This window comes from Pseudorasbora parva, chromosome 7 (genome assembly GCF_024679245.1).
Source record: "Pseudorasbora parva isolate DD20220531a chromosome 7, ASM2467924v1, whole genome shotgun sequence".
Taxonomy (NCBI): Eukaryota; Metazoa; Chordata; class Actinopteri; order Cypriniformes; family Gobionidae; genus Pseudorasbora; species Pseudorasbora parva.
This window is the reverse complement of record NC_090178.1, coordinates 49,485,331-49,498,750: the sequence shown is the minus strand read 5'-3', so window position 1 is coordinate 49,498,750 and position 13,420 is coordinate 49,485,331. Positions and strand designations below refer to the sequence as shown.

The window sequence follows — 13,420 nt, the reverse complement described above, 5'->3', positions numbered from 1 at the left end:
CGGTTGTAATAAAAAACGACATAATTATAGATTTTGAAATATTAAACCTGTCAATACAGAACGAAATATTCTTTAGCCTATGTGCCGTCAACACCATAGATATGTATGGCCAATAGGCTACTGCCAACTATGTCTTTGCTGTATCAATAGGCAATATATTTATATTTAACATGAAGTATAGGGCTTCCCTGTACATCAATACCAGCAGCAGCGCCGTGTCAGACACGCTTCTGGTGTGCAAAGACAGATAAAACGCTGCGCAGCCGCCCCGCGACTGACACAACAGAAACGCCACGCTCACACCACGCTTGCAGTGTGTCTCCGGCCTTAGATTTGCTTCTCAGTTCCATGCAATTTTAAGCTTTTCTTGGTCCATGTTTAATAGGCAACCTCTGTCATGCTAATTCAGTTGGTTTTAAATGATTCTGGTTTATTTTAGTTCAGGACTTCCACAGTCTAGGTGTAAGTAATCTGTACTTAATCTGTGTTTCAGAAAACCACGTTTTAAATCACGCTCAACTATTCTAGATTAAGGCCTACTCTCCTGGCTTCATTTAAACCGCCCGCTATAGTGCAGTGATTAATCTCTCACATAATAGCAACATCTTTACACTCAAAAAAAATGATACCTTTGATTTACTTAAAGGTCCCATGGCATGAAATTCTTATTTTATGAGGTTTTTCAACATCAATATGAGTTCCCCTAGCCTGAATGTTGTCCCCAAGTCACTAGAAATTTTGATCAATATAAACCGAGTTCAGGCTGTCTTTCTCTACCTTTGAGAAAATGAGAGACGAGCTGATCCTGAATTCTCCTGTTATGACGTCACCAGGAAAGGTTTCCTCCCCTTCCTCTGCTTTCCCTGCCCAGAGAATTAGTAGAGAAAGGAGTCAGTTTATCAGTGGATGTCAGCAGCTCAGGCTTTACCATAAAGATTTAACAGCACCGCCACAAACAGTGAGTAACAGAGTTCATTAATGCCTGATCTGGGATCAGTGAGTTCTGATGTGTAGCTAATAATTTAAGTTCACACAGACTTTCTTTCTAAATCGTTTAATACTGTCAGTCTGGCCGTCTTGATGGATCAGTGAATCAAACCAGTGCCTAAAACAAACAACTTCACATCGTTTCTGTTAGCAGCATGAAACAAATCTGATGATTAAACTACAGAGAGCGATTAAAGAGCACTGTTTATAATGTTTTGGATTGGTCAATCACACGTTTGAATGACGCTGCTCATTATGCTCAACAGAAGCTCTTCCTGTATTCATGTCGATGGCGTGTTTGTTGTTAGCTGTGGTGAAAGCATTTTGTGAGAGAAATAACTTTGGAAAGTTCACTCGTGTTTATTCAGAGCTCTCAGATACAAACAAAATAAACTCACGCTCTCAACAACTCGGTACAATAACACTTCCTCAGCAATCTCTCCCTAGCTCTCTCTCTGTGTGTGTGTGTGTGTGTGTGTGTGTGTGTGTGTGTGTGTGTGTGTGTGTGTGAAAGCAACCACGTCCCGGGATTGATTACCGAACTGAATCCGGGTCGAGGACCTAGTAATATTGCGGGGTTCGACCCGGGACGAGCGCTGTGTGAACAAAAGCCGAAACTAATGCCGCAGCGTGTGCGTAGTTATCGTGCGACTCCTAGAGCTTGTTTCTTCAATAACACAACCCTGCAGTGCCAGAAGAGCTCGTCGGTGTTTTAAACGCAGAGAGTGTTCGGATACAAAAGAAACTAAAATTAAACAAGCAGAAATGAGCGCAAACTGGACACAAGTCGAGACCACGGAGCTCCTTACTATCCGCGCTGAAGCTGAGATCGCTCGCCGTTATACGTCACATCAGGATGTCACGTGTCAACTCGACCCGGGACCGTTACGGGTTGTGTGTGAAAGTGCACATATTACGGTATTTCGCTGGCAGTGAGAATGGACCAAATCTAGCGGCCCGGGAACAAATGCCGGGTCGCATTATCCGTGTATTTGCCGGAATCGCAGTGTGAAAGGGGCTTCTCTCTCTCAACTGGCAGCGAGTGCAGCTGCTCTCGCCTGACTAAGCCACGCCCTTATCCGCGTTATCTAATTTTAAATGCAAAAATGTCAGCCAATCACAGCAGTGGGTGTTTTCACTGAAGACTCACAGCAGACACGCCCCTTAAACAGAGCATTCCAGCCAGAGGGCTAATATCAGTATAGAAAAAATGCCTTTTATTTCTAAATTATATTTTTTAATGTAAAAACCATACTATCAAAATAAGTACACCTCAAGAAACATTATAAAACAATAAAACAACCCATGCCATGTGACCTTTACAATTTTTTGTCAACAGGGACCATATAATAGGGTTGTTTAATTTAATTAACATTATTTTGGTAAACGTAATTTTTTACATAAAGCTAATTCAATGCCATTTGTTTAAATCAGGTTAACATTCTTAATTTTGTCCAAAACTATTAAGTTTAATTACTCTGAAATGAATAAGAGAAAAATAAAATGATTTTTATTTAGTGAAATGCTATTTTTACAACATTTTCAAAACCTTTTACATTACAAGATTTTATTTCCTAGATTTTTTTTACATCCATGGCCTGCCCAAAGTAGTTGTTTTTTATTATTAAAACAACTTTAATTGTTATTAGCAGATCCTCAACCCAAGCGCACACTCTACACTTCACCACAATGGTAACGTCCAAAAACACACACATAACACACACTTTTAAACACCAACATAAAACATTAAAGAGTCTCTCCATTTCTCATCTCGCTAGAAATGCATAAAATAGCACTTTATTTAAACATTTACTCTCCAAATTTAGCCCATTTGCAAAGCACGATAGGAAGTGAAAGTCCTGTTTGATTGGGTTACTTGATTGAGACGTTATTTCAAAATAAAAACATCACATTATGTCAAAGAGTGACGGTTTTAAGTCAGTTTAACATGAACCAATTACATTTGAACCAGAAACCTCATATAATGGTGTTAAATCAAGATGAACAGCTTAAAGTGAACAGCATCATAAGTTAATTTTTTTGAGTGTAGCACCAAGTCCCTAAAATACACACACAAACATCCCTAGACAAGTGATCCATGCCAGCGGGTCTCAGAGGAACACACACACACACAGACACACACACACGGCTTTACCCTGCATGCTAACGGAGCTAAAACATCAATGGCTTCACATGCATTACAAAGACTGATGGCATGAGATAAAACGGAGAGAAGCCAGCTGGGATATAATGTTTTAATTTCAAATACCAAACATGCCGGACTACTGCAAAAGACTATTGGCTTCGCTTTGGTCCCCAATGCAAAACTACAATAATAAAAGTTCATGTCAGATTCAGGTTGTATTGGTTTTTATAAAATGGCTGCTCTGCCAGAGAGCAACAGACACCTCCAAACCCAACATTCATTTGAGGTTAAATGGCAAATAAATAAATATGAGCTGTAAACCATTACTGTACTTTAACATAGCAATCAACCTACAGTATTCATTATAGCATTCCCAACATAACACACAGTGTACCCCACAACCCAACACACTCTTTAAGGAAGTGAACATTTGACCATGAGTGAGAAGAAGAACGCCTAAGGAGGATTTTAAAGGCACATCGACATCAGGAGCAGCAAACTCAAAACTCTCCGGAAGAAAAGAGGCGAGCCAGAAGCCCGTTCTGGCCATGATCTGCTGGTGTCATTGATAGACAGGATCCTCCAATAGTCCATACTTGCCCTCCAGTACTTTAACTGTAGCAGAGAGAGCGCTGCAAGAGACGACACACACACACCAGAAGGGTTCATCACATTAATATACAAATGGACAAAATGTATTGATATTTGACATTTGTAGGCTGCTCTCTCATAGCCCTTTTCCACCAGAATGAACCGTGTGCTAGTTCAGAGCCAGTGCTACGGTCAGTTCTAAGTTGGTTTGACTGAGGAGCCTTTAAGAACCGGTTTGACTTTCCACAGGTTAGAGAGCCAGGTCTGACGCCACTGTATACGGCTCATCTTTCTCGCTAGCGTTTTAGCAATGCTAGCGAGGCAGCCGGGAAATACAAACACACCATGATGCATCGGCGCTGCACGGACTAATCCGCGTATGATATCAAAATACCGCGTAATCGATTCAAAAGCATAAGGAGTCGTTTGCGCTCGCTCTTCCCTCATGGCTTTATGATCAAAACACCGCGAATCCAACGCATTCGTGCAGCTCTCCATGATTTGTATAGACCAGGCATGTGATTGGCTAAGGACAAAAAAGCAGGAAAATATACCATATTTTATAATATAAACTCATAGTTACCTCTGACAGAAAACGAAACAATAATTATAATCTGCAAAACTTGAAATGGCTTAGTGATTTACAGCAGAGAACAAGAACTAAACACAATCATATGTTAGTGTCACTGTCTCTTGATGATGGATGTGGTCAAGAAGCTGTCAGTGATCAAAATATTGATTTTGAAGACATTGAAAATGAGTTTGGAGAATATGCTGGAGATGGCGAATATGAGGCAGATGCTGAATCTACTGGTAAACGAGCTCTGACGAGGACAGATGATGATGGTATTAAACATCTGCTCAAACTGAACTCTTCCAAGCTGCAAAAGGTAACGAAATAGGTTTTATTTTATTCTTCTGTAGCTGTTACATCACTCTAACATCAGGAGTTTTATATATTATCGCGACAGGTAGAGGTCTAACGTTATCCATGTTAAATATAGATCTGGGTAAGGTTCTATATTTAATGTAAGAATGTTTGGCGAAACAGTCATGCATTTAAGGGTTAAGCTGTGGAATGGCTTCAGATTACTTTGTTACCCAAACTGACGTGAAAAAAGCGGGGGGCGCCGAAAAGCGCGCTGTTTGCATATATAGCTAGTGCTAGCAAATACAAGTAATGTTAGCTGTCAAGTTAATGTTAAATGCAGCTTAAACATCCTGCCATAGTGGAAAATCAATCAAAATCGATCATCTAATCAATCGACAACAAAGTCAAATTAGTAACTTATAGGTTATATATAGACACAAGCAATAGTATACCCAGATCATCCGATCCGGCGATGTTCTTGTCACGATACAGTCCTTGTTGCCCATCCCGCGATCGTGGTTTTGTCCCGGGTTACCATGGTGACGGCTGTGAGATGACGGTCAACCCCCCCAATCCCCCCCCCCGCCCCCGACATTTTTTTTTTTTTTTTACAGATCTGCATGATTTACGTAGGTCACATTTTCAGGTCGGAAAATCCGGAATTCCGGATTAATCCGGAAAAATCACATCCCTGATAGACGGAGATTACAATCGAGCAGCTGTTAGATTGATTAGCTGCTATTTAAAGGCCATGAAACCCTACAGCTACATTTTTGAGATTTTAACAGAGGTATGTGTGTTGAACATCATTGAACATAATGTTAGCATCTGTTAGATTTAATTAAAAGGGGAATCTGGTCAATTTTTATGTTTTTCACCCTATTTTCGTCTTCCGGGTTTAAAAACGACATTGCGTCGTTTATAGAGTGAAGGCTAAGTAAGCAGTTTTATACAATAATAATAATAATAATGCGTTCAATTTATATAGCGCTTTTCTAGGCACTCAAAGCGCTTTACATTGAAGGGGGGAATCTCCTCAATCACCACCAATGTGCAGCATCCACCTGGATGATGCGACGGCAGCCATATTGCGCCAGAACGCTCACCACACACCAGCTGATTGGTGGATTTGATTATTTAATTTCTTTCTTGACTTGCTGTTAAATAGACCTAATGAAGCTGAGAAATAAAGCACTGTTTTTGTCATAGTGTTTGTAATTTGCATTTTTTGCTTATTTTTAAAAACATTTTTAAAAATTATAATTATAAGATTACATTTTATAAATTATAAAATTACTCGAATCATAAAATAAGATTTTGTTCATCCCGACCTGTTGAGAAGTGAAGGGTTAGTGAATGATAAGATGATTGATAATGTGATCTCTGTGAGGATCTTCACACTGGCGTGCAGTTATTATAGCAATAAGAGGAGGGAATGGACAAAACCAGCGCAGGAACTGCTGGACAAGGGAATTCTTAGTAAAAAAAATAAAACAATGAATAATAAGTTCTGTTGTCATATTATTCATCAGATTATCTGTTTTATGTTTGTTTTTTACCATGGTATCAATTTAGTATCGGTATCGAGGTATTTTAGTCTGGTATCGTGACTACACTACACTATTTACCAGGGGCGGCTGATCTATTATTGGCGCTGGGGCGCCGCCCCTCCTACCAAGTAAAGAATTAAAATAAAAATAAAAAATTACATTTGAAAAAAACGTGTTTTTGACACAAGAATGAGTGTGTGTGTGTGTGTGTGTGTGTGTGGGGGGGTAATATTTGTCTGCCAGCTTCATCTTTTGCCGCATAACATCATAAATGTGTAGTTTTATGCTCGGGGCGCCGAGAAAGGGCGCCCACCCTATCTAACCAATGGAGAGCTGATATGCTATAAAACGTCACTAAATATGATCAATTCAAACAATCAGTGACGCACAGTAATAATTCTCCGATGGGCGCTTTGCCTCTGCGCCCATCGGAGAATAACATGAGTGTGGTCACGTGTGACGTGGCACGGTGCAGGGGCGGATCTACCGGGGTGGGGGGGTGGTAGGGGTGCTCCGATCCGACTTTTTCAGTCCCGATACCGATACCGATGCCTGGGCTTTGTGTATCTGTCGATACCCGATACCGATCCGATACTATTGTTAAATTAATAATAAACTGTATACCTTCCTTGAAGAGACTAAAGGCACCAGACTTTACTAAATAAAGATAATAAGACAAAATAACAGATATATGCACAGTGTTGAATTCTTATTCATTTAAAAAACAATTGTGCATTCAAATCTAAAATATAATTTAGGGCTCGACATTAAGCATGCTCATGTCTCTCCTTCGGATAAGTAAATAGATCATTCACTTGTCGTGCTTGTCCGGGAAAAAAGTTAGATTTGTGTGTGTGTGTGTGTGTGTGTGTGTGTGTGTGTGTGTGTGTGTGTGTGTGTGTGTGTGTTGTAAATATAACTTATTCTGAAGCAATGTTCTCAGTGTTCAATCAGCTTTGACATATTTTAAATCTGCATATTAGTGATATTTAAGGGCATTTTCCCCTAATCTTATTAAATATAAGCTATGCTTCAGGTTTTATATTATATTCTTAAATTTGATCTATACATTAAATTCAAATAAGACACTATAGGGATGTTACCAATCAAATTAAATTATTTACCCAGAAAAATTACTACTGCATTAAATGATGTTATGAGATTTGTATTTTTGAATAAACAAAATAAATGTTGAAAAATATAGGAAACTAAACCACCAGTAGGTGAGTCTTAATGAGTGAGTCATTGAGTCATTAATTCAAACGATTCATTCAAACGACTGATTCCTTTAAGAATGAGACAGTCGTTTACGAACAGGTTATTGAATCTTTGATTCAACCACTGAATCATTCCGAACACGTGAGACGTGTTATGGTTCAGCTGTTTGGAACTCTGTTGCTTGGAATCTTTGTTTGGAACTATTTTCGCAGCTGAAATAGAACAAAAAGACTCAATATTGCATCTAAAATGTAAGTAACTAATGTTAATGATTGTTTATGGAGCTGTCATAGGAAATCAGTGACATTTTCAATCGTGATGGTATTCAGGGAAACCGCACATTTGGTTGTGTGAAGTTGTTTAACTGTGTCATATGTTATAAAGATAAAAACGTAACATTTTAATGTTTACCGCAATTACTATGTGTGAGTGGCGCTTTTTTTATTTCTCCTCAAGATGCGCGAGCGTCAACAGCGCGTCGTTACCGTCAGTTCATTACATTAGCATTATCCACTATCAGTCACTTGCACTAAATGAATCCTTTGCATCCTGCAAAGTTATCTGCTGGGCTGTATCGTCCACTCCTTTAGTTTTACTGTACTGAACAGGAATGCAGCGTGCTCCTTAACATGGTGTTTCTGGATTAAATTGGTAGTATTATTGCCGACAGATAAACTAGTTGGCGTGGCAAGCATAAAATATCTCTACACATCCGACTCTCTGGCTCGCTCCATGTTGCTTCGAGCACGCGACACACGTGAAGCTGACTAATGACGTAGGGTTCTGCTGCGATTAAAAAAACAAAACAAAAAAACATCTGGATCGGCCTGTGGATCTGTTCATTTTTCCGATCCCCGATCCAGCTTTGTCGTCAGTATCGCGGCCGATATCCGATCCTAATATCGAATCGGTGCACCCCTAGGGGGTGGGCAACTGCCACCCTAAGAAAAACCATTGCCACCCCGTCTGCCATCCCAGCAGTGTATCCCAAATTCCCAATGTAATACATATAAATAGTTTCCTCTACCGATTTACATCAGCGGCGCTTCTGTGATGAGATAATAGCAAGAAAACAAGTCTTTCTATTGTTGTTCAAACAAATTACTCAAGAACTGCTTAGTGATCCGCAACGCAACTCGCCTCTACCGCCGGTTTCACACAGTCCGTCTGCAGTGTATTAGGCTTGGGCGGTAATACGGTAAAATGGTATACCGCGGGATCTAAAAATAGCAACGGTATCAGTTTCAATACCGTCAAACCGTCAAAAAAAAAAAAAAGATCAACTTACATATTGCTGATTTACAATTAATTATTAAATATTTAATAAGTTAAACTAATTAAACTATTTACATATTAAATACTATTTATTTATTAAATGCCTAAATATGTGTATGCGTTGTTGTGACAGCGTGGATGAGAGAGAGAGAGAGAGAGAGGGGGGAAAAGACGGCGAGTCGGGCACTGAGTTATTCGGTCTCGAAAAAGAACACAACTTCTGCAGTTTGGAAGTATTTTGGGTTTTGACGGTAAATACAGACGAGGCAATTTGCAAATTGTGCAACAAAAAGATGACCGCGAGAGATGGAAATACCTTGAACCTAAGGGCGCATATTCGAAACCACCATCCACTCACTGCTGCGTGGATGAAAAACCGAGCGCACCCTCGGACTATGCTGTAATATTGCCGAAGCCTTTTGTCACACAGCTGGCAATGTAAGCAATAAGCATGAACTCCACAAAAATCAAGTGGACATGGGACTCACAAAAAAAAATGTCAATTGTCTGACAATTGTCTCATAACGGTAAGCATAAAACGTGCAGAGAGTTTCTCAGGGGCAGGGGCTCAAATGTAAAAAATAAAAAAAAAATATAGGCCTATATATATATATATATATATATATATATATATATAAGCCAAGCCAACAGTTTGTTGACGCTGTCTGAGCCTTACATCATAATGTTTTAATTATTCACGGTAATACCGTATACCGAGGTAAAATAGGGAGGAGGTATGACGGTATCAAAATTTGGATACCGCCCAAGCCTACAGTGTATTTATTTTTTCCGTACCCTTGTTAACGGATAGCTTTCACACTGCACACGATGCGGTCCGGCAGTGCTTTCAGGAGCGGTGCGTCAGCACTGATTATTGAAGTGAAAATCTTATTTCACCACAGATGCATATAATTGAAAGTCTTATCTGATAAATTGAAATCAGCCATAGATGTAAAGGATGCAGCAGCAAATATTAATAGGGAAAGAAAAGGGTTAACAATAGCATAACTCTGAAACAAGTGCAGTTATAGCCTACATAAGATACCATATTTTCTGCTTAACTTTTTATTAAAAGTGCGTTTTTTTCACTGAGCACATTCTCTGCAGTCCGAGCGATGCACTGAAGCTCACTCTCGCTCATGTCTGAGGTAAATCATCAACACCATCATCACTTAGCCTACAGTAGGCTACATGTGTTAATTTTATTGAACTAAATTCATTACAATCGGCAAAAACGAATACGCAGGTTATGAACAAGAGCGCTCCCGCGTCCATGTTTCTCACACTGTTCGTGTGAATCGCAGCACAGTTCAGCGCGCACACACACAAAATACAGGCAGGAACGCGCATCTCTTAAAGAGGCCGCGCTATATTCCAGCTCTTAAAGGGGCCGCGCTATATTCCAGCTCTTAAAGGGGCCGCGCTATATTCCAGCTCTTAAAGGGGGCGCGCTATATTCCAGCTCTTAAAGGGGCCGCACTATATTCCAGCTCTTAAAGGGGCCGTGCTATATTCCAGCTCTTAAAGGGGCCGCGCTATATTCCAGCTCTTAAAGGGGCCGCGCTATATTCCAGCTCTTAAAGGGGCCGCGCTATATTCCAGCTCTTAAAGGGGCCGCGCTATATTCCAGCTCTTAAAGGGGCCGCGCTATATTCCAGCTCTTAAAGGGGCCGCGCTTTATTCCAGCTCTTAAAGGGGCCGTGCTATATTCCAGCTCTTAAAGGGGCCGCGCTATATTCCAGCTCTTAAATGGGCCGCGCTATATTCCAGCTCTTAAATGGGCCGCACTATATTCCAGCTCTTAAAGGGGCCGTGCTATATTCCAGCTCTTAAATGGGCCGCACTATATTCCAGCTCTTAAAGGGGCTGCACTATATTCCAGCTCTTAAATGGGCAATACTATATTCCTACTCCTGGTGAATATAGACCTCCTCCAGGTATGGTGTGATACTGGGACACTAAAATCATACTTTAATAATTACATTAGATGCTATTTGTTTTTAAATCATTACTTTGGTGTTAATGTAATAAATAAACAGCAGAAATTGTTCAATTGTTAAAATAAATTTTAAAACCACATTGTCCCTCAGCCCCCCCTACTTTTTCCATCACCAGCCGCCACTGCTATTTACATTCGCGTTAGACACAGCCGACTGTGTGTATGTGAATACTCACTAAAGACGGACATTTGTACATAATTCTGTGTGTTTGACTGTTTAAGGAAACTTAATTTGTAATGTGCGAGCTCTAAGTTACAGGCGTGTGTGTGTCGTTGTTATGAGCTCATATCTCCTGTAACTGTTACTAAGAAATGCTATAAAATCTCTTAAATGATTTGCGTTCTCCATCCCGAGACGAGCGTGAAATGTTGAGTCGGATTATGCAGATTGCTTTAGTGTAGTGCGATGTCTTTTGAAACCAGAAGCAATTTGCTAATTTTGAGAGATTTTTGCTGAAATAATTTCTCACCAGAACGTTTTCAAATGACTGATTTGATGTGATAAGCTTTGCTGATTAATTTACTAATAAACATTTGTGGTAATTTCCCACTTTATAAACTCAAAACTTGCATAAATATACTCATTCGCGTGCAATATACCCGCGCTAATATCCGACGGTGTGGTATCGATTTAATATCGGTACTTCGGTATTAGATTGTGGTGCCGTACCGAAGCCAAAATTGTGGTAGAAACCGTAATCTTTAGTGATCGTGTTAATATGATTGTGAGTTACTCACCATCCGGGTCTGATTATTCGGTATCTGCCACACACGGACAGATCCACGACTGTCGAACCCAATCGGCTTTGATCCCCAATCGGGCCGCCGTCCACCACAACCGCCAGACTGGGCCACAAATCCTCAAACTCCTGCAGAAAACCAGAAACGTGTCAAACTCAAGCCAAACTCAGTGGGAAAGCATTGGGCGTTCTGGAGTGGTGTGCTTACGCTAGCAGCGACTGTGCTGGTCTGAGCGCTGACGTTAGCGCTGGTGAGAGCGAGCGGATCGCCGAACGTCTGACACAGGCGTCTCATGAACGGATGGTCTGGGATACGGACCCCTATCAGCTGCAGAATCACATTAAACACACACAGATGTGAATTGTGTGATTAATTCCTCCTGTGGTTGGCCAGCCGTCAGACCTCCGCTCATCTTCACACACAGATGAAGATATTAGTGTTGAAATCCGATGGCTCAGAAAGGCCTTCATTGACACCAATGTCATTTCCTCTCTCAAGACCCATAAAGGCACTAAAGACGTCGTTACAAAGCCCATCTCACTACAGCGGCTCTACAATCATTGATGAAGAGATGAGAATAGTTTGTGTGCGCTAAAAACTAAATAACTTGTATAGTGATGGCCGATTTCAGAACAAAGCTTCGAACCGTTATGAGTCAGTGAATCGATTCACGACATTGGCGTTCCGAATCATGAATCGATTCACTGACTCATAACGGTTCGAAGCTTTGTTCTGAAATCGGCCATCACTATATAAGTCGTTATTTAGTTTTTAGCGCACACAAACTATTCTGGTCTCTTTTTAAAGAAAGTTTAAACAAATCTGAACAAAAGTGTTTTAGAAAATTCGTACCTAGCCTACCTTTAAGTGCATGAAAACATTACATCGAGCTCAAACTCAAGTGTCTTGTTTTGAAGTAGAGTAAGTGTAGAGTGTGACCTTGGTGAAAGGGTTGAGATCAGCGTTCAGTGCAGCGGATCTCTCCAGAACCAGTGTAACGGGTCCAGGCAGCAGATCTGAGAGCAGCTCCTCCTTCACACACACCTTACAGTACCTGCAGCGCACAGAACACACACCTTACAGAACCTGCAGAGTACATCGTACATCACACACACCTTACAGAACCTGCAGAGTACATCACACACACACACCTTACAGAACCTGCAGAGTACATCACACACACACACACCCCTTACAGAACCTGCAGAGTACATCACACACACACACACACCTTACAGAACCTGCAGTGCACAGAACACACACCTTACAGAACCTGCAAAGTACATCGTACATCACACACCCCTTACAGAACCTGCAGAGTACATCATACACACACACCCCTTACAGAACCTGCAGAGTACATCACACACACACACACACCTTACAGAACCTGCAAAGTACATCGTACATCACACACCCCTTACAGAACCTGCAGAGTACATCATACACACACACCCCTTACAGAACCTGCAGAGTACATCACACACACACACACACCTTACAGAACCTGCAAAGTACATCGTACATCACACACCCCTTACAGAACCTGCAGAGTACATCATACACACACACCCCTTACAGAACCTGCAGAGTACATCACACACACACACCCCTTACAGAACCTGCAGAGTACATCACACACACACACACACCTTACAGAACCTGCAGTGCACAGAACACACACCTTACAGAACCTGCAGCATACAGAACACACAACTTACAGAACCTGCAGAGTACATCACACACACACTTACAGAACCTGCAGCATACAGAACACACACCTTACAGAAGCTGCAGAGTACAACACACACACCTTACTGAACCTGCAGAGTACATCACACACACCTTACAGAACCTGCAGAGTACATCACACACACCTTACAGAACCTGCAGAGTACATCGTACATCACACACCCCTTACAGAACCTGCAGAGTACATCACACACACCTTACAGAACCTGCAGAGTACATCGTACATCACACACCCCTTACAGAACCTGCAGAGTACATCATACATCACACACACCTTACAGAACCTGCAG

General features: G+C 41.0%; 1 protein-coding gene across 2 annotated transcripts in view; it reads right to left on the bottom strand.

The window, feature by feature from the left end:
• Positions 1-2,475: 2,475 nt before the first annotated feature.
• yrdc (yrdC N(6)-threonylcarbamoyltransferase domain containing) overlaps positions 2,476-13,420 on the bottom strand; it is a 17,733-nt gene continuing 6,788 nt past the window's right edge. Inside the window, exons 3-6 of one of the 2 annotated variants that reach the window (XM_067449844.1) lie at positions 12,318-12,432; positions 11,586-11,705; positions 11,376-11,506; positions 2,476-3,765 (exon numbers count right to left, since the gene is read on the bottom strand). In XM_067449844.1, coding sequence (XP_067305945.1) covers positions 3,696-3,765; positions 11,376-11,506; positions 11,586-11,705; positions 12,318-12,432 — 436 coding nt within the window. In that variant the 3' untranslated portion in view covers positions 2,476-3,695. The remainder of the gene's footprint in view (positions 3,766-11,375; positions 11,507-11,585; positions 11,706-12,317; positions 12,433-13,420) is intronic. The other variant, XM_067449845.1, reaches the window with a different exon arrangement.